The 27,506-nt window shown below is 45.4% G+C and overlaps 1 protein-coding gene across 1 annotated transcript in view; it reads right to left on the bottom strand.

The window, feature by feature from the left end:
- LOC119652329 (dual oxidase) overlaps positions 1 to 27,506 on the bottom strand; it is an 84,808-nt gene that overhangs the window by 14,629 nt on the left and 42,673 nt on the right. The window contains exons 3-8 of the mRNA XM_038056341.1: positions 11,619 to 11,699; positions 11,200 to 11,549; positions 10,929 to 11,133; positions 10,532 to 10,853; positions 10,394 to 10,475; positions 10,027 to 10,304 (exon numbers count right to left, since the gene is read on the bottom strand). Coding sequence (XP_037912269.1) covers positions 10,027 to 10,304; positions 10,394 to 10,475; positions 10,532 to 10,853; positions 10,929 to 11,133; positions 11,200 to 11,549; positions 11,619 to 11,699 — 1,318 coding nt within the window. The remainder of the gene's footprint in view (positions 1 to 10,026; positions 10,305 to 10,393; positions 10,476 to 10,531; positions 10,854 to 10,928; positions 11,134 to 11,199; positions 11,550 to 11,618; positions 11,700 to 27,506) is intronic.

A 27,506-nucleotide genomic window follows, 5' to 3' on the forward strand; every position in this document is an offset into this window, starting at 1 on the left:
ACTAATATAGATAGATAGATACTACTAAGGGGTTGATAGATCCAATCTATGCGCAAGATATGGGGATAGAAAGTGCATTGCCCAGGAGAATCAGAAAGAAAAAGGATTCACATAATAGGGTAGACTTATGGGTCTCTAGTTTGTTAGGTTGGGGTTACTCAAACGCTTTGCCGCGGTTCACGTGCACTAACTTTCTACTAGAAATCCTTAAGGGGTTATTACCCACGAGAGGAGGGATCGTGACCACCATAGGAAGTTTGACAGATGATGGGAATGCCCGCAGTAGTTAGAGATTATCTGGGGTCAAGCAGTGCACTGCAGGATAGACTGATGCGGAACATAGCTCCGTCAGGCCAACCTATCTCTCTTTAAGGATGAGCTGGCTCTCCTCTGGGACGGTGTGTGCCTTTTCAGGGGCCAAGCCTCTCGTCTACCAAGACCGTTAGTGAGTGGTGATAACCACACCCTGTACGAGGTGACCCTACTATTAACAAAACGCTACGGATCTAGAGTGGGGAGTCGAAAAACACCTCCCCCAATCCAGGGTGTCATGCGAACCGTGCCCATTGGATAGTTTGCAGTCGGGGGTAACTGACTGTATTCGAACGGAGCCTCACTGATACCTGGTCGCCTCAGTGAGTTAGTTAGACCTTACCGTGCTACGGGGGGCTATGGCACGGCGAACCTCGTAACCCCCATACTCGTGGGAATCAAATGAGTACAAAACAAGAAAAGAAAACGAAAACCAAACAAGCGGGGCCCCGTACCGTACAAAAACTGGTTAATCAGGCGGAGGCACGTCTCCGAATTACTGAGAGCCAGGTGACTACACCCAAGAAGGGAGAAGTTGGGACGTCAAGCAGTGGATCCAAGGTGAGCATTGGTATACTGCGTGGACAACAGCTAACGAACACCACTGCTCAAAGAGCAGGGATCAGCAAAAGCACGTCTGAGATAAATATAACAGACGTCAGGAAGGAGACAGGTCTCACCGGGGTTAAATGGTACCTGCGCTATCTGAAGGAAGGTCTGGAACCAGAAGAGACCCTTAAGAAGGCTCAGGACAGACCTAAGCCATCTCTACCGGAGCCGAGAAAGCGGGGAGCAGCAGAGATCAGGCCGCATGAAGGGAATGCTCCCAAAAAATCCAAATCTGAACCCAAGGGGGGAGAAAACTCGGGCAGGTCAGGAGTGAAGGCAGGACCCAGGAAGCCCGGCATTAGCTATGCTAGTGCGGTCAAGGGCATTCGACTGGCCATACTGCCAGAAAGGTTTCCCGAGCAAATACTTACTCGGGAGGAACAGGAAATCATTGAGGACCTTGTCGTCAAGCAGATGATCAAGGGTTGGACGTCGAAACTGGTGTTCACCGGGATACGTTTTCGACCAGGCCTTATACTGGTGGACTGCGCGACGGAAGACACCGCAGAATGGGTTAGAATCATAGTTCCTAGATTGCCAGGCTGGGAAGGGGTGGAACTGTCAACATGTGCTGGGGATGATATACCAGGAGCGCACATGGTGACAGTTTTTCTGCCAAAGGCCGCGGCAATAGAAACGGAAGACCTTATGAGACTGCTAATTGCTCGACTATGGAGAGTCTTCAGAAGCAAGGTAGAGGGCAAGGGTAAACTCCTCACGATCGGGGTAGATGACCGATCCCTAGAGGCAATTAAACGTCGGAGTTGTCATATCAACTACCGATTTGGCAACATACCCGTGCATGTGCACAGGGAAAAGCCGAAGAAAGAGACTGAAGAAGTCTCGGAAGCCATAGAGGCAGAAAGAACTCGATCAACCAGGGAAATAGACCTGCTGCCCACTGAAGAGCAGAAGCTGGACGACCTAGACCTAGGACTCCAAGGACTCAGGGTGGACAGCGACGCGCAGGAAAGCCCCATGTCGGAGGAGGAGGGTGACACTCCGACAGTGGAGAAGAGCTCCAAACAATAACGGAGCCAATGGCCAGCACTAAGATAGCCCAGATAAACCTCCACCATGCGAGAGCTGCATCTGCAGTGATTGCAAGGGCAAATTCCAAGGAGAACCTTGGAATAGTGCTGGCTCAGGAGCCCTGGGTGTACTGAGGGCAGATTCGCAGTCTGCAAGGAGGAAGCATGCAGGTAATTTGGGACTCCTCTTGTGAAAACCCAAGAGCTTGTATAATTCTCAAACGTAATTTAAAATACATATGCCTTTCAGAGTTCTTAACCGGGGACCTTGTGGCTATCCAAGTCTCATTGGAAGCCGTGAGGAGCACTCGAGAGGCAGTTGTAGCATCGGGATACTTCCCAGGAGACGAAATGCGGGCTCCACCGGAACAAGTTGCAAAACTGACGAAGTATTGCGAGGAGAGGGCGTCACCACTTCTTCTCGGCTGCGATGCCAACGTCCACCACGAAGTCTGGGGAAGCAGCGACACTAATCGTAGAGGTGAGTACCTTCTTGAATTTATTCTTAGCAATAAGTTAGAAATATACAATGTAGGGAACACTCCAACATTTGTGACCAGCACCAGACAGGAGGTACTAGATATAACTCTAGGAAATACCCTAATAAACGGGATGGTCAGGAATTGGAGGGAATTAGAAACGGTGGTGGAAAACCTCAACACAATCGTCATTGACGCATATGAGCTGTCCGGTCAAGACTGTCAAGTCATCAAGGGATGTACCATGGTGGAACAAGAACCTAGCCAGAATGAGAACAGAGGTACGAAAACTCTTTAACCGGGCAAAACAAACCGGCGACTGGCGGAGGTATAAAAATGCACTGACTGCGTATAGCAACCCGATCAGGGAAGTGAAACGGAACATCTTTAGGGAATTCTGTGAAGGGATTGAACAGATCACAGAAGCAATCAGGCTGTACAAGGCTGTAGCCAAATACGGGGGAATATACTCTGTCTGTTTGAAAAAGGAAGATGGGACATTTACCGAGAATGAGGAGGACAGGGTACACCTGCTTCTCAGAACTCATTTCCCGGGGTCCTACCCCTCGTTGGCAGGCGACAACAATCTACCTGACAACCCAACAACGAATAAAAGGGGATGGAAGGAGAGCTGGAAACTAGTAAAAGAGGTATGCTCAGAAGCTAGGCATCACTGTCAACACGCTTACCGGGCAAGACGGTCAACTGAAACTGCTCTGTATCAGCTGACAGAGTTACTACGGGACGCCATAGAAACAAAAGAAATTGCCCTGTGCGCGTTTTTGGATATCGAAGGAGCATTCGACAACGCATCGCACACAGAGATACAAGATGCCCTGAGCCACAAAGGAGTGGGAAACACCCTGGCATTCTGGATAAACAAAATGCTAGAAAGCAGACAAATAGAGGTACCTACAGGTACAAATTTTATTATCCTGAACACCACTCAAGACTATCCACGGGGTGGGGTACTATCGCCGCTGATATGGAGTATGGTAGTGGACGAACTCCTGGACGTGTTAACAAATACTGGAATACAAGTCCAGGCTTTAGCGGACGACATTGTTTTAATCTGTAGGGGCAAATATGAAGATACCCTATGTGATAGAATCCAAACTGGATTAAGGGTTACTAGTGCCTGGTGCAGGAAGGTGGGACTGCGGATCAACCCAACCAAAACCACACTAGCACCATTCACTAGGAAGCGTAAGCTGGATCACCAGAAAACCAGAACATTACATGATATGGAGGTGAAACGAGAAACAGAGGTCAAATATTTGGGAATTACGCTAGACCAAAAATTACTCTGGAAGACGCATGTGGGAAACACTTGTCGGAAAGCCACGAGGGCTCTGATGACTTGCAGATCCATAGCAGGAAAAAAAATGGGGTTGCAGCCCGAAGATACTACTTTGGATATATACTGCAATAGTAAGGCCAATGATTACCTATGGAGCGGTAATCTGGGCAGAAAGAACCCAACTCTGCACACAAGCCAGGGAATTACATAAGCTCCAAAGACTGTCTTGCGTGTGTATCAGTGGGGCAATGAGGACATGCCCAACGGCATCCCTGGAGGTCCTTCTGGGATCAACCCCTCTCCATCTGCACATACAAATACAGGCAAGGAGATCAATATTCAGGATGGCCGGTAGTATGAGTGAGGCGGGGAGCTGCCTAAATCGAAGGAAGATTGATATCCTTTCTAGGCGGTATCCCGAATTACTGATACTGAGGGACAACATGACAACGAGGTTTCACTTCCATAAGAAGTTTGAAACACGTTGGAGTAACAAGGCAAACTGGGAGAGCGTGGCTGCGACTTACGGATTAAACCAGCAACTGATTACTGTGCCGGTGTCATTGGTCCAAGGAAAATGTACTTTGAGCCAATGGGCAGGTACACTAGCATATTCCAGGCGGAAATATATGCCATAGACAAATGTGCCTCCTTTAATCTGCAAAGGAACTACAGGGGGCAGAATATAGCTATTCTCACCGATAGCCAAGCAGCGATCAAGGCACTTAGGTCCAACCAGGTGAACTCTAAACTGGTATGGGAATGCCTTGAGAGACTGAATACACTCAGCTCGTCCAACAAGGTCTGGATACTTTGGGTTCTAGCCCATGCTGGGTTGGAAGGCAACGAGGCAGCGGATGAACTAGCCAAGAAGGTAGCAGGGATGCCTTTACACGGGCCAGAACCCTTCTGTGGAATCGGAAACGGTTTCATGGGTTAAGCCAGACAGTTTGGGAGCGCGGACAGGTGAGGATGGAAGGAAGGTCATTACTAAAAAAAAAGAATATAAGAGGGCCCGAGTATAGAACCTTGGGGAACACTAGAGGAAGGAGAGATGGAAGGGAATAAGTAATCATGAAAAAGAACTTTGCAGGGACGGTATGTTAGATAGAACGCCATGGGATGATTTGTAGAAGAGAGTTTTGTGTACCCCCTGCTGTGAATCGCGGTATTTAGTAATGAAATTAAGAGAAGATTAGTAGTGGCAGGTTGATGTTTCCGAAAATTCCATGCTGCTCTTCCACTGTGAGGTGACCGAAGTGTGCCATCAACCAGTGTTGATGTACCTCCCAAGGATTTCGGAGCAGGAGGGAAGAGAACAACCGCTTGTTCACAGCTCGAGTAGGATCTCAGCTTTTGAGGAGGGCGATAATAAGGATCTCGTTGTCTCGATGAGGAAGGTAGTACTCTTCAAGACTTTTGTTGAACAGTATACACAGAGGGAATTAGATGTGCTGTTTAAAGCTAACCAGAAAAAAATTAGTAAGTTCATCGGGGCCAAGTCCGACATTGGTGTCAAGATTACAAATGAGAAACTTAACCAAGGAAGAGGTAAGGGCAGGTACGACAACAAATTCATAGCATTTTACACCTAGAAGAGGCATAGAGGCCGACGTTTCCGAGAAAGCAAATGCGGGAAAGAAGTAGAGCAGAGTAGCTCGTAGGATAGTTGTAGAGAGTTGGTAATACATTAAGCAAAACTGAAGGAATTAAGGAAAGGTTGCCTTAGGTTACGGAAATGGCGAGTGTAGGACCACGATGCGGGCACGGTCCCTGCGCTCATTAAGTACCGTTTATGTATTTTTTAATCATAGACTTCACGGTGAAGCGAAGCCAGAAACTTCTTTCGAAGTACATGCTTCAGGCGGATGAACTAACTTTGGTAATAGCGCAGATAAGTAGGAAAAGAACGGAACAATAGAAGTGGAGATCGGAAAGGATATTGTCGAAATTGTCAACGTGAGATGAGACCGGAAATTGAACTTAGCTGACTTACACACAAATTTGGTGTTGAAATGAAAGAACTCGCCCTCAGGGCGACTCGCTCGTTGATCATTCTAGGAGAAAAGATACTGACTGCATGGCGTAGCCCGCAATGCAATTGTCGCCCTTCCTTAATGTTCCCTCTTCCGATCAGAGTGCGTACGAGTTCCAACCCTATGAACCGAGTTTTTGGTTTGAGATAATGTCAGACCAGCATACTCCGATGATTAATCATGGCCAAGTGTTGATAAAAGCTTGGAGGATTCGAGCAACAGTGAAGTCCATTTTCCATCTCCGTCTGCGTCGCTAGTTGAAATTTTTTATTCAACAAATATCGATATTTCGGGAACAAGGGAACAAGCTGTTCCCGAAATATCGATATTTGCTGAATAGACAATTTTTACTAGCCACGGAGACGGTATTGAATTTTAATTCATCTTGGTGTTGAGATACCCGCATTTCCAGGTTTTAGACAAGGGAACGAGAGCGGATCTAGCGCTGTTAATGCGTTGGGCAAGATCCAGCTCGGTGCCATGGCCACCAGAAATCACGCTTCCTAGATTCAAAGTGGTCGACACCTTCAATGCTCTGCCCATTAATGCAGATAGGGAGAGTCCGGTGGCCCATCAGGCTGAAAACCTTGACTTTACTGGTGTTCATCTTCAATTCAACTCTACTTATCTCTCTTTCAAAAAGCAGATTCATTTGGCCAAGGTCCATGACACTGTGACAGAGCAAACAAATATCAGTTGCGTAGTCGGGGTATTTGAGGAAAGATGTTATCGTCCATTGGATTCCTCCACGTCAACCTCAGAAAGCAGCATGAAGAACGTTACCGAAAGAAATAATATCGATGACAAGATGTAATTGTACGGACTCCGCTTTTTACTTAAAAGCCCTTCGAGATTTTATCTCGTTACAGCAGGTAATATTTTGCGCCATCATATGTCGCTCGGCTAATAGCTATTTCCCGAATGTCCTTCCTGCGTAGAGCACGCTAGATACACTCCCTGTTTATACTATGGAAAGCTTTTTCGAAATCGATGAGGGGCGGATGAAGCGAAGATCTAAACTCCACGCATTGTTCCAAACTGATCCGTAGGGTGGTGATGTGGCCAATCCAGAATGACTCAACCCAGCCTGCCCTCTGTTGATCGAGCTTTCGAAGTAGTCTTTTGAATCTTAACGATCATCCGTTTCTTCCAGTCTCTGGGAAAGGTCTCGGATTTCCAAGATTTCCGTAAGAGTGGAAGCAGAAGATCGGCCTGTGAGTAGGGACTTAAGTCTTAAGGGCATTCTTAAGAAAACACTCAAAGTCTTCCCTGCTTATCGTAAGAGGCAACTAAAGTGGATAGAAATTTTTCGGCGACCAACCTGCAAATTATGAAACTTTATTGCTACCGAAACGCCAGCAATGCCTTGGAGAGGAAATCACCTCACGGCTACCACTTTTGGGTACAGAAAATGAACTATGACTGGTTTCTGGAATGTGCATATACTTCTCAACAACGGTAGGGAGGATCACCAGGATTCTCGCTTTCTCCAACTTGAGCGGGAATTCCAACCATATAACCTGGGGGCTCTTGGCCTAAGCGAAGTAAAATGGTGGTACTCTTGGGAGTACTCCTCTGCCTCTTGCGGAAATGTGCTTCTGTATTCTAAAAAAAACCGAGTGGTAATAGGTGCGAATCCGATGTTGGATGGTTTCTGACGACTACCGCAAGAAGTGCTCTCTTCACCTGGGAATCGGTTTCTGAAACACTTCAAACTGCAAGATTCCGGTCCAGGACAATCACAATTGTACAGTGCGGATACTTCAGATATAGTGGAGAAGAATGATTTCAACTAGCAATTGGAGACAGTTCAGAAGAGGCTTCCTAAAGGTGACATTGTGATCGTGGTGGATGGTGGACTCTTACAACACCTGGCTCAAATATGTGGTGGGGAAATACGGTCTTAACGATCGTAAGGATAATAGTGTGAGGTTTGTAGATTTCTGCAGTTTCCACCGCCTTGTCATGGGTGGTAAATTCTTCGAGCACAGAGCTCGCCATACCGCACAACCAATTAGATCGGTCACTTTGTGATCATCAGTAGATTTAGGAATTGTGATCTCAATGTGCGTAACAAAAGAGGCACTGACACCGGCCTTACTGTTGCCAGCGTGTTGTTTCCGGGACGGAAAGTATCCATGAGCATTGGGCTGCTCATCGGTAGTTGGCCAAATCCTGAAGGAGAGTCGTAAGATCTGGCTGACTGCAGAATCTGGAAGGATCGATGGACGGAAAGGATGGCTGCGAGTGATGGTGGCCGACGCCTTCTAACTTCGATACCATACAAAACGGGAAATTCAAGTGTTGAAGAACCTTACAAAGAGTCCACACAAAGCATCATCATTGAGTTTCTTCCTCTCCCAGAAGTAAACAGCATTCGACATCTTCCTAATACCGCGTTTACACGAATAGAAACTAGAAGAGATCTGCAAAGAGATTGGCGAGATGGAGCCACCGGACATTGACGGTATTTCCAACAGATCAGTTTTGGAGGTTGTTAGAACCCTACCCACAGCGTTCGCTGGAAGCTTCGAAGCATATATGAAATATATTTCCCGCGCCACGAAAAAACAGAGGTTGGCTCAGCTACCAAAGGCTAACTGGAGACCGAGAGCACAGTTTTCATATTGGACCGTGTACTGAGAAGGGTATGAGAGGGTGAGTTACCATCTGCTTCAACTTCTTACAGGGCACGGCGGATTCTACGGAGTTATTTGCATATGGTTGTACTTAGTGCTTTCCGAAATTGCCTCCAATGCGGTATTACAACTGAAGGCCCGAAGCATGCAATGTTCTATTGCCCGAGTTTCAAAAAGGAGAGATGGACTCTGTGCAACATGCTGAATGCGGTGGTTAGTTTGAGGACCTAATTCGACGAGATGTTTAAGTCAGAGCAGTGCAGGCTGTGTAGGCCAGAGGCGCGTATCTGGTGACCTTATAACTTAAAGTTCAGCCTTGCCTTATGAAGTAAAAGCAAAATCTGGTTTACACGTAATCTTACTAACCCTTATGTTTACTATTCAGATCAGGAAAAGGAAAGAAAAGGAAAGGTTGTTCTAAGACGGAGATGAAGTGCCCAAACAGTTGCTGTTGCCACCATTCTGTTGTCATGCATTTCTGCAGATCACATGCTCTAAACTCCTTTTTAAGTTTCTTCTGGATTTTTGAAAGGTCAAAATATTATTAGTGCCTAAAATTGGCAAACTCTTGCAGCACATTTGTGGGCTACTTGTGGCCAGTGTACCATGCTTCCAATTTCTCAATGTGGGATTATTATAGGGAGGACCACTATATGATACCCAGAGTTGAATAACGATTAAAAAAAGTCCTTGCAAAATGGTAGACAAGTTAGCCGTAAGTAGCGCAAATATATAGCGGAGGTTTTTGAGGGAAACATGTTTTCTGGAGCTTTGGCGGTTTTTGCATAACTGTTCTTCAGATTCTGGACCTCAGGTGACCTGCCTTGTTAAAGATATGCAATCTACTCACCACAAAAACGAAGGTAAAAAAACAACCCAATTTGACAGCTATGTGGTACTATCAGCCCCTTAGGAGCAATGGAGAATACATGTGACAGTCCTCGCCAACAGTTCGGATTACATTCCAGCACCGGAGGAGATTGAAGAGTCCTAATTCCGCATCGACTTGATGTCGGACCGGACCAAATGGACAACAACTTACTCCCACTCTTTTTGGTCCAGGGACTCCTCGTTTTGAGCTTACTACCCAGGGTTCAAAAATTAAAAGGGGACGAAGACGGCTTGCGATTTCGTACCAGGGCAGAGGCTACTCATCAGACGGTGCCTCACTTCTGCCCTGGGAGCAGGATTTCGTAATCCCTAAACAAAAATTTTCCTAGTTCCGGACAAGCTTTGGTCTGAAGTGTGGGCGGATTTATATTCGATATAAAAAGGGGCGTATTACATCTACGAACCGCTTCGGTCACGCTGCTGCCAGGAAAGAGGTGAGGCAGCGTTTGCTGGGTTGCCTGTGCCCTGGTGCGAAAACGTAAGTCGTCTTCGTTATTTTTTATTTAAAAAAAAAAGCGCTGGTACCCTGACCTAATGATCTTTTGATCGCCTCCAAAGAATTTACGTGGTAGTTTTCTTACCCTAGCTAATACTAGGTACCGAAAACTAAGCATTAAGAACTACTCATTACATTTTTCGCTCATATAGAGCTTAAATCCATTAAATTGTATAAATTGGATCCTAAATCTGCAAAAATAACTAACTGTTAACGAATTACTACATCCTTACTTTAATAACTCCGGCTTAGCTTTAAATAGTTCTGGATTGATTTCTTCCCAGGTTTTCCTCTTTGATAGTCCTAGGGCTTCACGTGCGGTGTTATAATCAGGAAGTCCATTATCTCTTCCTCGCATAATGTTCAAAGCTCCCAAATCTCTTCTGGTGAACTCCATCGGACCAAACAGTTTATCACGCACATCGGAGCATAGTACCGGATCCTCACGCTCGGAAATTTGCGATGAAAGACCCATAAGGATCTCTTCGACTGATGACTTGGCCAGAAAGTCCTAGAATGGATTTAAAGTAGTTTAGATTTCTTCAGAATAGAATTTTTGGGAAGACTCAATAAAATGATTTAAAACCAAAAAAAACTTACATTCGAGTCCCACCAAGTCGAACACAGACGCATAGCCGGATACCCCATGGATGTCTTCCTAAAGTTGCACTTAGCGTCACGTCTGAAATTATAGTTGATTTTACTACCAACTTTCAATACTTCTCCGACGAATCCTACCTGTAAATTCCTGGTGGTATCATGGTATGACCAAATCGGAAAGCTGCTGCTTGGAAAAGATGACCAACGCCAGGATGGACATCTTGGTTGTACCCCGTATATTCAGGCATTTTAGAGCCCAAAAATTCTGGCAAATATTCATAAAAAATTATATTTTGAAGACTAGCTATAACAATGCGACGAGTTCGCTGGAATATGTCTTCATCACTCCAGTCAGGATGTTGGCGTTTGATACGCTTCGCCAAAGTATTATGCCATCGCAGGAACAGGATCCCGAATGAGAGAAGAGCAGGATTTTGATTAGTTCGCGGGTCACCGAGTACTGAACAGATAAAAATATTATTCGTTAGGACAAATGTGAGGCTTTAGTAAACCGGATTTTAAGGAAAAAACTTACAGAATAATCGCTCCGGACTTAAGGTCCTCATCACATGCGGTAGTGGATGATTGAAAAGTGGAACTCGCATTGTATTCCTGATTGGCATGCGACCTTCCTTCTCGGTCAGCAACGAACCATTCTGGAATGACCGCATAGCATTCAGCCATGCCTCCGATGTACTGTAGATGAAACTGCCATCAATCCAAGCAGTCATTTGGTTAACCTTGCAAAGAGAGAAGTCAAACCCAAAATATTAAAAAAGCTCGACAAAATTCTACAGGTAACTTACCTGTTCTCTTGGAGCATTTGGGCTCTGTCCAGTATCCCGATCATATGCCGCCCTCAAGAATGGAATATAACGATTTCCCCGACATTCTTTGTCGTACATATCATCGCATTTTTCAATGTCAATTCGATGCATTTCTATGGGACAACCAGATTCGGAAGCCATAACGATTTCGTTGGCTACCACCTGCCCGAAGAATGCAAGTAGGGCGGTCCTATTTGTTTTGGAACCTAAGCCATCTTGACCCCGCATGAAAAGACGACTCAACCGTCGCGGTGATGGTCGGTTGATACCTGCTAAGGCATAAACCCCATCGGAGTATGCAGGGGGTGCCTTTCGGACCAGGTGACTGTCTAAATTATCAAAAACAACAGATGTAGGTATAGACAGGGGGTTAGAAGGAATCATAGGTTCATACATACCAACAGATCCCCAATCTGGATGAGCCAAATTGTTGTACCAGCCATCATATCGTTGCTTTTCTATTCGACTAAAGCCAGTTTCTGAAAATAATGATCAAAAGAAATTATTTTAGTTGGTATTATTGGAAATGGTGTATCATCCACAGGAAGGGATTAGTTTGGAGGAAGTGATTATGTTAAGGCTAAACTAGCTGATGGTTCCTTTTGAGCAATGATTGCTTCCAGCACTAATCATCAGTGTAACGTATTTTTCAAGGGAGAGACTGTTCTTTCGGTACTCAGGTGATTTTTAGGCTCATTCTTCTTCTTTTTCTTCAGCCTTTTTCCCGTTCACAAGCGGGTTCGGTTCGTCGTGATCGGTTTCGTCATTTAGCTCTATCGAATGCCTGATCTGGGTGCAATCTCGAGGCTTCTAAATCCTCATCCAGCGTATCAAGCCAGCGTTGTTTCGGCCGGCCTTTTGGTGGTTTACCATCGACTTCGATGTTCAAACTAATCTTAGCAAGTGAATTCGAAGACGCCTCTCTCGTAATTTTTTCCATGATCAATGCAAACCCATAACGATCGCGGATATCCTCATTTCTGATGTGATCAAAACGTGTCACGCTATTAGTCCAACGCAACATTTTTGTCTCCATTACCGCAAGGTGCCGTTCATTGTCTTTTATAGTTGGCCAATACTCATAACCATAGAGGGCGGCAGGACGGACGACATTGCGGTAGATTTTTAAGCTCATTATACTAGAATTTATCCCTTTCAGATAGCTACAAAAGTTCCAGGAAGTCGTTGGGATTTGAACCGGAGACATAAAGTCAACTATCTCGTTCATTGGGTTTTCGTCGCAGTTGATATACTACTGGGACCTTTTCTAAGACCCGAAAGTTAAGAATATGAAAGTCTACAATAACGAAGCAAATGTAATACTCTGTAAGGCTTGGCCTTGGGTTCGTCTCTAATATCTTCCTTTTTACCACAAGTTCATTATTGTCCCTGTTTCGCCGAACAATTAACTTGATAAAGCGCACACCACTCTGTAGGCCCCACTGTACTCCCCCTCAGACACCACCTTTTCGTGGTGGGGAAGCTTGTGGTAGTTTACTACTACACTAAGAGTGCCCAAAAATACATGAAGATGGAAACAAAGGATTGTAACTCTCCAAGTGGTTACAGTTTACAAGCTACAGACTTCGAATCTACTCGCAAATTTGACAAATCAGGATTTTGGAGGCCTCACCTAATTCATGTTCCCTCATGGAGAAACCTGTGGATAGTACAGCAACACCCTTAATGAGAGGAACTGGAAATCTAACTACGGCCGGTCGGTTGGTGACACTGTTACCTAACTTTTCTAAAATACGGTGGAGGAAGGCTCGGCAGAAGGAAATTTGAGCCGCAAAGGAAAAGGAACTACAGGTTTGCCTGTCAGAACCAGCCGACGACAACGGAAGGCACTGCGAAAGACGGCGAAGTTTCTTGGGGATGAGAACATGGACGTAGCTACACCACCAAGTGTGGCGATATCCAGAGAAATCGGGCGCAATAATGCGGAACTTTCGGAGGAAGATAAGGACAAGCTGGCAACTCCGGTGAAATCCACCCTGAATGTAGGAGACTTTTCAGTTAGCGGCGGTTTTCATATTAGACTGCACTTATGACTACAAACATAAGAGTTAGTCAAATCAACCTGCAGCATACCAAAGGTTCTTCCTATCTACTGGCGGCAAAGCTGGCAAAGTTGCAGGACTGTCCTTATATATTTCTGGTTGAAAAGCCATGGGTTCGTTTTAACAGAATCTGTGGTATTGGATCAGTCAAAGGGACCAGGATCTTCTTCGATGAAGGATCCTCGAGATCGAGGGACTGCGTTCTGATGTCAAAATTGTTAGAAGCAACCATGCTAAGACATATCTGTTCCCAGGACCTTGTTGCGATCAACTTACAATACCAGGTTAATGGTAAGAGGAGAAACGTTATAGTTGCCTCTGCCTACTTACCCTACGATTTCTTGTGCTCTCCGCGACGCAAGAACTAAGGGATCTAGTAGTGTATGCAGAATCAAGTGGCCTTGAACTTTTAATAGGTTGTGATGTGAACGCTCAGCATATTTGTTGGGGCAGTAGCAAATGCAATCCTAGAGGAGAGAAGTTGTTTGATTTTATCACTTCAGCTGGTCTGATGACCGTGAACGTAGGGTGCGCCTCTACGTTCATGGGGCCAAGAAGAAGTGGAGTAATTGACCTAACAATCCAACAAGGACTCCTTTGGCGCTGGAAGATGAATTGAAAACTCTGAACTGCACACTTGTAGAATGCTATGAAAAGGATTGTCCTACTTCCTGAGGACAAAGCGGTAAAACGGTGGCTTGGTGGAACCGGGAACTGAAAAAACCCAGGAAACCAACCAAGTGTCAAAAGTAATAAGAACGAAGACTGGTTAAATTTCACTCACAGCGTGAATATAAGAGGCTCGTTAGGTGTTCAAAACAGCAATCCTTTAGAGCGTACTGTGAGGAACTGGAAAGCGAAAGAGAGACTTCAAGGCTGTGCAGATTCCTTAAAAGAAATGAGTCGGCAAAGTTAGACTCTCTTAGAAAACCCAACGGTACTTTCACGAGCTACAGACTGGATTCAGTAAAAACCTTACTGGAAGTATACCACCCGAGAGAACGGGTGAGAGCAACCCCTTCAACACGCAAGTGCTGCAAGGAACTGGAACACCGCGAAAGCGGTTGTTACCCATGACAAGATGAGAGCTGTCATATTGTCCTTTGAATATTTCAAGGCACCTAGCATGGATGGCATCTATCTGGCAATGCTAAAAGAGGGTATGGAACACTTAGAGCAACTTCTAAGAAACATTTTTCGAAGAGGTCTTGCTCTTTGGCTACGTGCCTTCCTCTTGGCAAAAGGTTAAGGTAGTATTCATACCGAAACCTGGGGAAGGTGACTATTCTAATCCAAAGAACTTCAGACAGATTAGCTTGACTTCATTCTTGCTGAAAGGTTTGGAGAGACTGGTGGAGCGTCACATTCGTGGAAACGTTCTTAGGTCGCACCCACTTAATGGAAACCAACATGCTTATTAGCGTGAAAAGCCCTGTGAGTCTGCTCTTCATTCTTCGGTTACAAAGATAGAGGATGCAACTTTGAATGGCGAGTACGCGATGGGGGTGTTCGTGGACATTGAAGGGGCTTTTGACTGTGGGCCTTTTCAAAAACTTTGTGATGCCGCTAGAGAGCATGGTGTTGATGATGCTTTAATTAAGTGGATCCATGCTATGCTAACGCAGAGATTGCTGTGCGCTGAGGTGGGTGTCGATCGCTATCTGACACCAGAAGCAACGAAAGGTTGCCCCCAAGGAGGTGTGCTTTCACCACTTCTGGCGAATATGCTGATCGACTCACTACTATGCGAACTGCAAAATTTGCCAGTACAGCCTCAAGCTTATGCTGATGACGTGGCTGTGCTTGGGGGATCGGGATCTTGGAACGATGCGTAGGAATATACAACATTCCGTTGATTTGATAGACAGTTGGTGCCTCAGACATGGTCTTTCAGTAAATCCAAATAAAACCACAATGGTATTACTCACCAAAAGGAGAAAGCTGAATGGACTTTGCCTCCCTGAGATGAGGGGTACTACCCTTCAACTCGCCGAAGAAGTGGAATATCTGGGAGTCACTCCAGTTAAAAAATTTCTTTGGAACAAATATGTAGAGGTAAATATGAAACGAGCTTTCACAGCTTATGGGCTGTGCAGACGGACCTTTGCCTCGACATGGGAACCCAGGCCTCATGTGGTAATGTGGATATACGTCGCTATCATTGATGTTCGATGTTCGTTTATGCATCCGTAGTGTGGTGGGTTAAGCTGAAACAAAAGAGTAGTCGCTATAAACTAGCCACACTGCAGAGAACTGTGTGTCTGGGTATCACCGGTGCCATGAGAACCACATCCGGAGCAGCTCTAAATGCATTACGCAATTTGCATCCTTCGGATTTGCTTATTCAGAGTACTGCAGAGCAGCTCATAGACCAATTCGATTAGATCTATGGGGAAACAACGGATGTGGGGAGCACAAAGCATTGGAAAAGTTACTGGGAGTACTGAATCCAGTTCTTACAATGCCTTCCCATTCTCAGATCCACATACATCTGTTCGGTAGAAGATATGTAACCCCGAAGCGCCGACAGAACTGGGAAGTCCCAGAGGAATACGTGGAGGGATATACAGAAGTCTTCTACACCGATGGCTCAAAAACAGAAGAGGGTTCTGGAGCCGGAGCCAACCTTTCGAATAAAAACGAGAAGTGGTCTTTTCCTTTGGGACAGACAATATGCAACGGATTTCAAGCCGAAGTTTATGCGATTCTAAGGGTGGCAAACTGGATGATTGACGAGCGGTTGCAATGGTAGCCAGGCTGTTTTGAGGGCGTTGAGTAGTCCTTTGATCATCTCGAAAATTGTTCAGGAATGCAGAAACCGTTTGAACTCTACCTCTAGATTCAATACGGTGGAATTACTCTGGGTACCTGCCACTGTGGCGTAGAAGGAAATGAAATCTCGGATGCTTTAGTGAAAGAGGAGCCAATCTCCCCTATGGTGGAATCGGAACCAGCAGTTGAGTACAATGCGCCAACACGGCGTGAGTGCTTAGAAGCTGTAGCTTCTCCCCTACCACACACACAGACCACATCTGTTAAGTCCTTGAGTGTTTTACGCAGGTACCTGTCGTGGAGACTTAATCCTACGGCCTTCTTGAGACATGGATTGATTTTGTGACCATAATCAGAGCTCCGCTGAGACAAGCAACAACGGTACCAGTCTATACCAAGTGCATGGCTTAGCGTTCATACTGGTGGATGCAAGACATACCTAAATCTCTACAGAACTAAGGAGTACGGCACCCGTGTTGAAAAGCAACACCACGCCGAGGCCCGAAGTATGAGAGTCCAGGAGCTATCCCGGTTCCCATGGTACCAGTATACCCCTGGTAAGGTTTCGTGGCCAATTACCACTTTATATGAGTCACGTGCAGACTCTGGTCTGATCGCCCTGATTAGGCCTTTGGAACATTCGCCTACTGCATCACGGCCAGCTAGCCAAAGTGAGTACAGCGTCTCCCGGTGCCACCACTATGGAGGTTCTCCTCGGCCACTTGGTTTTGGTTTGGCCGACAGAGTTGCCGCCCAGTCTTCCTCACCGCCAAAGGTGAGCACCCCACCATAGCTGTTGTTGAAACTTGGCCTACTAAACGAAAAATGCCTGATTTGGTTGTCGGGGCACGCATACATCGCTGGTAATCAGGAGGCCTGGCTCGCCAAAGGTCTGGATCCAAAATGGCGGGACTAGAGTCAGCAGAGTCAACATGGCATCCATTTTATTTCAGGGGATAGTACCATGGGCTTAGCAAAAGACCTGATTTCTTGCAGCTGCAACTTCCCTCACCAAACTAGGCTACTAGGTCAATTCATTGGATTGCCGTGGAAGTCCATTACGATACCATCTCCAAACAGGGCCAAAGAGAGAGAATCCGGGCCCGGGGTGAAAATTGTAAGGAGCTAAGGTAAAGGTTTTGCGGGTCTCCTATTATTGGGGATGTAACTGAGGCACGGTACTTATAAGTACCACCCATATGTTGACGATAATAAGATAAGTTTTGTTCATTCCGCTGAAGAAGGCAGCAAATAGCTGACCAATATACTCATCCGGGAAAAAATATTATAAAAAGAATTCATCGACTTAAAGGAAACAGGAAGGTTTTTAATTTATAATGACTTGTTATACAGCCTGTGCTAACAAGCCGAATACAGCACATATAGTAATGCAATTAACAATTTGGCATCTCCTCTACTCCTAAAAGTTGAGATTTAAATTGCAGTTGCAAGAAAAAACACAAAACCCTGGCAAAAACGGTTTCCTATCAATAATCACGAGACGAAAAACTTACTCATATTGGAACAAAAATACCAAAATAATAAAAATCATCTAAAAAACCGGCAAAGGATAGAAAAGGTTAAGGACAATAGAGTGATGTATCTGTTCAATCATCATGGCTCCGAAAAACTCAGCGGAAAGCGCTTAAAAGCTTCAAAAACAACGGAGAAAAAAAAACTGAGCAAAAATATAGTATCTGCATCCGTACACATGTACATATATCTGAGCTTAAATATGCATTTGTTTTTATAGGCTCTAGACTTCATTCATATCTTGAATCTTTTTAGGAAGAATGGCTGACCTCGTCAGCCCAAACATCTCGAGGTTTGTGAACTCGTAACCATTTAATTAGTCATCCTCGTCGTTCATTTTAATGCAATATTATAAATCTTTAGTGGTAGCAATGAGATTTAAATATAAAAAAATTAAAACGAATTTGTTGAAACTATGGGTAGCCTATAAAACTGGGCCTTTTGGATGTCGGACTCTGTTTTTATCGTGAATAATCCGTTGGCGTAGAGATTCCACGGTTATAATAAGATCAAAATGGTAGCAAAAAAACTGGATATGTTTTTAAATGAAAAATTGATATTTCGATTTAGTTTAGATAGTGTTTCGCTGTTAGATGGATTTGCGGTACTGAGAGCCTTCAGATAACTCAGAAGCTAGTCGTACTTTTTGTTTGAATTTAATTGGTTTTAACTAATAATTAGGAAACTTGAACTTTCCATATTTCAATTATTATTGGGGTCAAGCAGCGGACTACAAAACAGACTGATGCGGAATATGACTCTCTGGGAGCCAATGTCAACCCTTGGAGATCGGTATATATATATGTCTGTCGAGGAGTTAAGGTCTAGTGCGGGTTGGTAACCATCCCTTGTACAAGATGACCTTTCCATTAACACACTAGAATCTATACTGGGGAGTCGAAAAACACCTCCCTGGATCGCCTTGCCGCCTCAATGAGCAATCTTGATCTATCTGTTATTGAAGATTATCGCACGGCACAACCCCTTAACCCTCATTATCGTGGAGCTCATATGAGGACGGAAAACAGAAGCAAAAATAGACAAACGAGACCCCATATCGTGCCTGAACTGATGTATCGGTTGGCACATAATCACAATGTTTATAACCAGATCATCGACCCCCAAGAAAATGGTAAGTCAGGCTGCGGAGCCCAGCACAACATTGGTCAATTCGCAGGACTAAAACCAATCAAGGTCTCCGATCAAAAGGTAGGGACCAGCAAAAGTACGTCTCAGGTTAGTATAAAGAACAGGCCGCAGGTTGGCGTAGTTCCAGGAAGACCTAGAACTTGAAGAGGCCCTTAAAAAGGGTCAGGATGGTCGTCAGTCTTCAACAAGAACCAGTCTACAAGAAAAGAACGCTTCCATGAAATCCAAACAAGAACCCAAGCAGCAGAAACCCTAGGATGGGTCAGGAGCAAAAGTATGAGTCAAGAGACCCAGCGTCAATTAGACTAGGTGAGTGGCACCTTACCTAAATCATCTCAAATACTCACTCGTGAGGAGCAGGAAATCATCGAGGATCTTATCGTCGGGCAAATGTGGAAGGGATGAAGTGCCGAGCTTACGCTCAGTGGCATACACTTTCGACTAGAATTGATGCTGGTAGAGTATCCAACAAAGGACAGGGTAGGATGGTTCAGGACTATAACTATAATCCCCGCCACGCACTGAATATGATTAACCAGAGCCATACATGGTGACAGTCTACGTTTTCAAAGCCGCAACGATAGAGACGAAGGAGCTTCTGAACCACGTAATTGCTCAGAATCAGGGTCTCAACATACGGTTAGGAATGGTATTCAGAAGTAAAGCGAGGCTCTTCACGATTTGGATGGATAATCAACCCCTGGAGGCCATCAAAACCACAATTGCCGCATCAACTACAGATCTGCTAACATCTCGGTGCATGTGCACAAAAAGATACCGAAGAAGGATACTTCGCAGGACAAATCGAATGAAAAGCGTACCGAGATCCACGAAAGAATCCTGGAAGACATGAAGGCCAAAAGGGGAAAATTAAATAAGATGCTGCCTATTGAGAAGAAGAACCTGGATCTGAATCTCCTGAAACTCAACGGGAGCAGCGAGTGACAGAAAGGTACCACATGACTTTGAAGAAGGGTTCCAAGCATTAATGATGCCAATGGCCAGCACTACGGTAACGACAATCTCCACACTGAAATTTGGGGAAGTTTATCCTTTTCAATAGATTAGAAGTGTATAATAAGTACGCCAAGATTGATAACTAGCACCAGGTAAGGCGTCCTAAACATAATTCAAGGAAATATTTTTATAAATCAACTGAACAGGAATTGCAGGGCGCCGGAAGAACCCTACATATCGGGTCACTGAATAATAAAAATCAGCATGGAGAGCGACTAGGAAGTAGATAAAATAGTAAGGAATTCCAGAAAAACAGATTAGACATATAAGACGGCGCTACCAGGAACGAACTGGAACTGGAAACAATGGTGGAAAACCTCAAAAGAGTCGCTATTTACACATTTCAAGCCAATTGTCCCGTTAAAAATCTAGTCAGAAAGAGGACACACCGGGCGAAACAAAGCGGAGACTGGCCGGCAAAGGACAGTGGGAAGAAAATGAAAAATTGGTAGTTTGCATGAGAAGAAATAATGGGGGGATTGCGCTCCGTTCATCTGCTAATGCAGATGTAGGTAAGGGGGCAATCTTCAGAATGGGGTATGGGTAACTGACTGTCAAAATAGGAATATTCCGGAATCATTCCATTGCGTTCAAAACATAGCATTCTGGCCCAAGTTGAAAACACAGACGTTTCAGCGAGGGGGGTTTCAACGGGACACATGGCTCCCTTAGCTTGGTTGCCGCAAGTCCAAATGAACACGTTGCGGACATTTCTTTCTGACTGCTTCTAGGAAGAAAAGCTTGGTCAGGCTAAGGAGACCTCCTTGAGCGTACCTCCGACGTCGAGGTTGAAATAGTGTGGGTCACGCTCAAGGACCTCGTTGGTGCCCTTGTAAGCTAGTTGCAGCTGTGCCCTTGAAGTGTCCGTCTTAATTAGGACGTGCGTGCAGGATTCGATATCCTAGGTATCTTTTCGCGTGATTGGCGGATGGTGGCGGCTTCAGCTTTCACACTGCGTTCCTGAGCAAACGACTCCCCCTGTATACCAGCCTCGGGGACTTCCAATAAATTCTTCGCGAGTGGCTATACGGAGACCAAATAGAGCGAGTGGTAGAACTTTTTACCAAGAATAGTAGTCTTGCGCTATTAAAGCGGCTTTCAACGTAGTGTGCCATCTTTCAAGCATTCCATTGGACTGCGGGTGGAACGCGATTTTCCGGTGGCGTTTGAAATTATTCCGAAAATAATAATTCCGAAAAAAGAGAAAACTGCATTGCCTAGTCCGTGATTATTTTTTCCGCTACACCGAAGTGTGGAATCCCAAAAATATCTTTGGGAGGTGTAGACTCAGGTTACCGTGTGAACCTGACTGCGGGGCAATACCTGAAACCATAACAGTGTCTCGCAAAGACCCGATTATGTCGACATAGATTGCATGGCAGCGCTTGGTAGACGGAGGGAACACACCTACCTCTATTTGATAGACCAAGGGTAGATTCCTCCAAACTGCAATTTTTAGTTTTAAATGTAAATATATATTTCGTGACCAATATGGGAGGCCAGATAAAAGCAGTATGATCACTCTCGACACCATTCAACATTAATACCAGGTCAAGAGGATGCCCTATCATGCGTCCTCTTCAACCTGGCCCTGGAGAAAGTGATTCGCGATGCCGATGTAAATGCGAGAGGCACCATCCTCTTCAAGTCCACTCAACTAATGGCCTACGCTCACGATATCGACATCATGGGAAGAACGACCCGAGACGTACAAACTGCCTTCATTCAGATCGAGCAGGCGGCGCCAGATCTTCGGCTGCACATCAATGAAAGCAAGACAAAGTATATGGTAGCAACGTCAGCACCAAAAACCAACCAACAAACAACATCAAACCACACTGGTCCAACGGGAAGAAAAAAGATAGGAGACTACAACTTTGAGACCGTTGATAATTTCTCCTATCTAGGGTCGAAAATCACAACCGATAACAGCTACGAAATCCACGCACGGTTGTTGACTGTCAACAGAGCCTTTTCCAGCTTACAAAAACGGTTTCGTTCCAAACGTCTCACCATAGGGTGAAAGCTCTTACTGTACAAGACTATGAACTTGTCAGTCCTTATATATTCCTCGGAGACTTGGATTCTTAGTAGAAAAAATAGCGAACTCTTAACCGCATTCGAGATAAGAATTCTTCGAAAAATGTTTGACCCCAACATGAGGATGGACGATTCCGTCGCCTACATAATGACCAAATCTATGAGCGATACCATGGCCGTCAAGTTGTGGATAAAATTCGGCTCAACAGGTTGCGGTGGGCGGGTCACTTAATCCGTATGGATGAGGATGATCAGGCCCGGAAAGTCTATAAGGGCAATATCTATGGTAGAAAAAGAAAACGACGCCAATCAAGATTGTTGCTTGGGCTACTTGGGTGTGGTCTAAAATACCTGAAGAGTCTCTGAGGGCCATGTAATCAGGCGGGAGTCATTGGACCTCGGATCTTGGAGAGAAACGACCATCAAAGTTTAACGTGCCCGAGAATGCTCTCAGATCCCTAATTATTTTCGGAAGTGGGGAGCTCGAACTCGCTTGCCCTTTGATTAGTTTCGATTGGATGGCTTCAGGAGCTATCGAGAGAAGAATTTGCATTTCTCAACATTGGGTACTAGATCGGCCCCAATTGTTGTTGAGAAACCTATTCGAGATATTCTGAATGCTTAGACTAAGGAGGAGAACGCGAGCATAGCATCATCCAAATGAACGAAACAAAAGTGATGGATCTCTGAAAGGTTTGCATCTCATTGCACAGTCCAAAAGTCATCCTAGTGAATCTGAATACTCCGAAGGGTGTGCATATTGTCATTACCGTAATGTCGTCGGGAGCTATAGGGATTTTGTGACGTCATGACTGAGCGTGATGTGATGTGAAAATACTGCAGTTTGCGGTAGAACGCGTAAAGTCGTAGATGAGTGGAATGCCCATAATCTCCTTTCGCCATTGGGTTTAGGAACTATAGGAAGTAGCGCAGACGAATAGCTGTCTGAAGATTTCCAAATACCCTGGCTAAGAAAATCTTCGCACTTTCTTGCCGTGCAACGGCAAGCTTCTGCGGTGGTGAAAGACGGACCTTAGAAAAGATAGTGAAGATAATAGTATTGATGTGGTGCTTAACATCATCCTTATTCAAATCAGAGAGACGATAGGAGTGTTGGTTGTTTCTGATGACCTAAGATAGGTTGTGGAGTCAATCAGGGATCTGTTGTGCAGATTTACTAGCAATCCATAGTGCCACAGGAAGTGTGCACCTTGGGTGTGCTGGTAATGGTTGATATGATAAAGCGTGAAGAAAACTTTCTTGGTCTTATTTTTCCCACTTGTTGCCACACGTGCCGATCGACGAGGAATTTACTGTTGCAAGACTTAAGGTTCACGGTGTTTGTCGATGATTCCAGGATACGCCAGAGCTCCCGGTAAGTCTAGTTTTTAAGGAAAGGTGCAGAAATTGGTACATGTCGTGGTTTTTTGCGCATACCTTCGGTGATACCAGCATGCTCCGGCACGAGCGTCCCGATGATCTACTATACAAATGTCCTTTTCGAAGGGAGGATTTAAACCATGATCTAATTTTTACTTCCCGAAAGCAAAGCACACATTGTTTCCGTAAATTTAGAAACAAAGGCAGTTAGCGCTGTCATCGTGTCCTGCAGCTGGACCACCCTCTTCCCCTCCTCTTCTCTAACCTCAAAATTCACAATAACGAATAGGGACATCCTCCAAGACTTAGACATTGGGATGAGAAGAGCACCCCAAAGGCCGCGCCTCATAAAGATCTGAGCGAGGATGTGATCTGTCATGGACCTTCCCTCTTAATCGCGGCATTGGGGTCTCGCGTTTTTGGGCTTTATCACGTATGTTTTCATCCGGTAAGTTCACGTGTGTCCCATGTTTATTTTGTTTTGAGGTTCCGGTGCAGACCAGTTTAATGATACGTAAAGTTTTATAACATGACCTGAGAATGTGCCTAGAGTCATAAATATATGGTTTTGGGGTGAAAATTATGCGCCCACCCCTATTATCGTTTTTCCATTGAAATTTCTACATAGGGTCCCCAAGAAAACTTCGGACCATCTCTTTAAACCCCTTTCTCGTCTGGCCTGAACATGGCACGTGAGGGGCTGAAGTGTTCAAAAGACCCCCACGTTATCGAGCTTAGCTAGTAAAGAGGCGACCAAACACTTGTCGACGAAACGCTTTAGGGGATATTTGCGGGCGGACCTTCACGTTCTACTTCGCCAAATTTTTAAGTTCTTGGGATAGCTCGCCCACTAGGTCGGCTGTGGTCAACCAGGACGATCTTTTAATTATCGACCATCAAATGAGTCATTACAGACTAAATCACCAACCGAGATAAATAAGAGTAAGTACTTATGTTGCAATCAGAAAAAAAATAACTGGTTCCTGAAATTCCGGATCCCTAAAGGATATTAAAATGGAAAAGTTGCATGCCAGTATCACGTATGCTAATACTGTCCAACTCAGGGCATGTATCTTTTTGATTGTCATTAAAATCAGAATTAAGAAACAAAAGGGGGCAATAGTAGTAAACTCATAAACGAGAACCAACCTTCGTCTCTTATTATCTCATAACACAGATTGTTTTACGGTCAATCTTCGCTTCTTAGACAAAGTGGTAAGCCGTAATCGATTAAATTCAAGATTTGAACTTGGCTCAGGCATGTAAGCTTTTTTGTAATCATTTCTGAAATAATCCCATTATTGGAGTGTGTATTCTTTTCGCTGGAATTTCAATGGTACATGACGGCATCGTTGATAGTCGTTAATGAATTTATTTTCAATTAAGGTGAAATGTTGATAGCTTTGATGGACAAGAAGTATCGATTGTTGGAATGAATGAATTCATTAAAGAAAAAATTAATTAATGATCAAAATTATTCAACGTTGAGAGAGGAAAACTGGAAAAAATGGTTATAGCGGGAATTTACATATCAACGTTAAAATGTTAAAAAACTTAGATGTTTTTTAAAATTAAGAAAAATAACACGACATCCTTTCCAACATTATTAAGCTAAGCTAAGCCTCAACGTATATTAATTCAGAGCGACAATCTTCCTTTCCAGATCAAGGACCCAAGTGATTGCAGACCGGCCTCTGGATGAAATGCATTGCGAAAGTAATGAAATTGATATCTAGGAAAGAGAGTGCACTACTAAAACCCTACTTCATTCCGGGATGGAAAACTTCGACCCTGTAAGGAGTAGGCAGGGGCTCTGATTTATCTGTCGGTAGTGAAATGATTTGAGTTGTAGGAAAGGTTTAAATACTGTTGTCAATATTAAGATTGATAAAAACTTCGGTTTCCAAAGACCCCTTCACATGAAACCCGGAGAATTCCCTAATCTCAGGGGTCGTTAGCCACCCTTAACGGGTCGCTTACGATACGGGGTGTGACGTCCCCGAGGTGCCCGAGTAAGTAGTTCTGACCCCCCTGGCAGTATACCTGCGTCCTAGATAGTAGCCTCGAGAAAACTTCTCGGTGAAGAGCGAACCGCGAATGACCGGTACACGTCGGGACACACTGGGAATCTTCGGAGCCGTCGACAACTCTCTGTCGACGTCGAAGTGGTAATGTGAGCGTAATGTGAGTGGTAGTTATGACATATATCAGGAGCCAGCCTCTTCGGGACCCTGGTCGAGTAGTGTGCATTGAACCGATGTTAGTAGACCGCGTTGCCCCGAGCCAGCGCTGATCCGTCCGTGAATTCCGGGATCAGCTAAGCGTAGGTCAGGCCTCAGGGGACTGGGGTAGGGGCTGCGTCCCCGAGGGTACACCCCTTCCTGACTATTGCGGCCCGCTCCCTTGCATAGATGCGTTGGTTACTTTTCCATGGAGAATAAACATACATTAATAAAAAAAATCGACGAAACAACAGAAAAGGAGAGAAAGGAGAGAAAGGAGAAGAACTGAGTGCGTTTGGGCCGAGCACAAAAATGCGTCGTTCACCGCCGCGATCAGCGAAAGAGGCAGCGAGGGCTGACACACCCGATGTGAAACCGGGGCGCCCAAATAAAGAGGAAGCCTTATCAAGTGGCGCGACTGACCGGGCAGAGATGGCAACTCCGATACCTTGTAGTGCCCCTGTTCCAGAAGTAAGTTCGGCCAGAATTGCTAGTGTTTAGCAGATGGATTTGGACATAAACCGAGTGGAAGTGCTGTCGATCGCTCTAGCTAGAGCCGAAAAGGAAATGCGCAGCAGTGGTGCAGCGTATGCGGTCGGCAATGTTCCTCCAGAAGAACGTCAGCAAATGCGTCAAAAACGGGCTGATGGAACTGGAGAAACTATTGGACCGCATCTCCTTCTATAGGCGAATGTGGAGAGCAGCGGAAGACGATTGGAGAGCAGAAACAGCCGCACTTCCCGCCGAGAACGCTTCTTGCGTCAAACGGACGGATAGCCCACTGCAAAGCGAACTGGGGAAAAGCGGAAAGAGGACCACGTGCCCGAAGGAGACTTTATCGAAGTAGTTTCCAGGGCCCAAAAAAAGAAACAACTGACTCCGCCGTCAGAAACACGTCTGTCCAAAGACAAGGAGGCTGCCAACCAAAAGCCAGGAGCAAGAAAGGCGAGGAAACGAAGAAGGACTAGACCGTCCGCTCTGCTCATTAAGCCGACGGAAGGCAAGACATTTGCGGAAGTCTGTAATGAAGTCGGCTACAGGATAAAACCCAAAGACAACAGAGCATAGGTGTCTTCCATACGGAAAACGAGATGTGGCAGAGTTCTCGTCGAACTGGGCCCAAAGACGACTAACAAGAGTACGTTCTGCGAAGTGTTCAAGGGGCTATTGGGGGAGAAGGCTCTTGCTTCCATCCTAAAGTCCATGTGTCCTCTAGAAATCCGGGATCTTGACTGAATCACAGAAAAGGTCGAAGTAGAGGAGGCGCTAAATGCCCTGGTAGGGTATACCTCTGTAAATGCTCGAGGCCAAAAGCTCGCCGTGGTGGAAGTCCCCGAGCAATATGCGAGGAGATGCGGCCAAGTGGGTCATCAAGCGAAGACCTGCAATGAAAGCGAGAGTTGCGTTCTCTGCAGGGATAGTGGCGCGTCTGGTGAGAGCGTCGCACAAACTGCAGACTCGGGACGGTGTCCAATCTTCAGGGCGGAATTGGAGAGGGCTAGGGTGCGAATGTCATGATCCGCATTTTACAAATTAACATGCACCGGAGTGCAACCGCTCACCAGTTACTAGTACAATTCGCTGCGGAAGTAAATATTGATCTAGTGCTGATTAGCGAGCAATACCGAAACAAGGACCCATCCTCATGGCATCTCGACTTATCGGGCACCGCTGCCATCTGGGTTCGGCACGGCGTTCGACTTTGTGTTCTTGTCGAAGGCCGAGGGAACGGGTTTGTCTGAATCCGGTGTTTTTTAGTGTTTACCTGACGCCGAAGGAGACCATGCCGGACTTTCGGCGCCGAGGGACGAATCCTGGTAGGCGATGATTTTAATGCCAGGGCTCTTGAATGGGGCATGCCTCAGTTGGACTCCAGAGGGAAACGGATTTTGGAAATGGTGGCGAGAACCGGGCTTGTAGTTTTATATACCGGATCCACGCCAACGTTTCGGCGCCTAGGCTGGGAAGGAATCATTCCTGATATCACTATTGCGTCGGCATCATCGGTGAACGGGTGGCGAGCCCTAGAAGACTTCTCGGCAAGAGATCACCAGTACATCGCGTTCGAAGTTGTTGACGCTATTTGCCGACGAGCACCAAAGCAATGCTC

This window comes from Hermetia illucens, chromosome 3 (genome assembly GCF_905115235.1).
Source record: "Hermetia illucens chromosome 3, iHerIll2.2.curated.20191125, whole genome shotgun sequence".
Taxonomy (NCBI): Eukaryota; Metazoa; Arthropoda; class Insecta; order Diptera; family Stratiomyidae; genus Hermetia; species Hermetia illucens.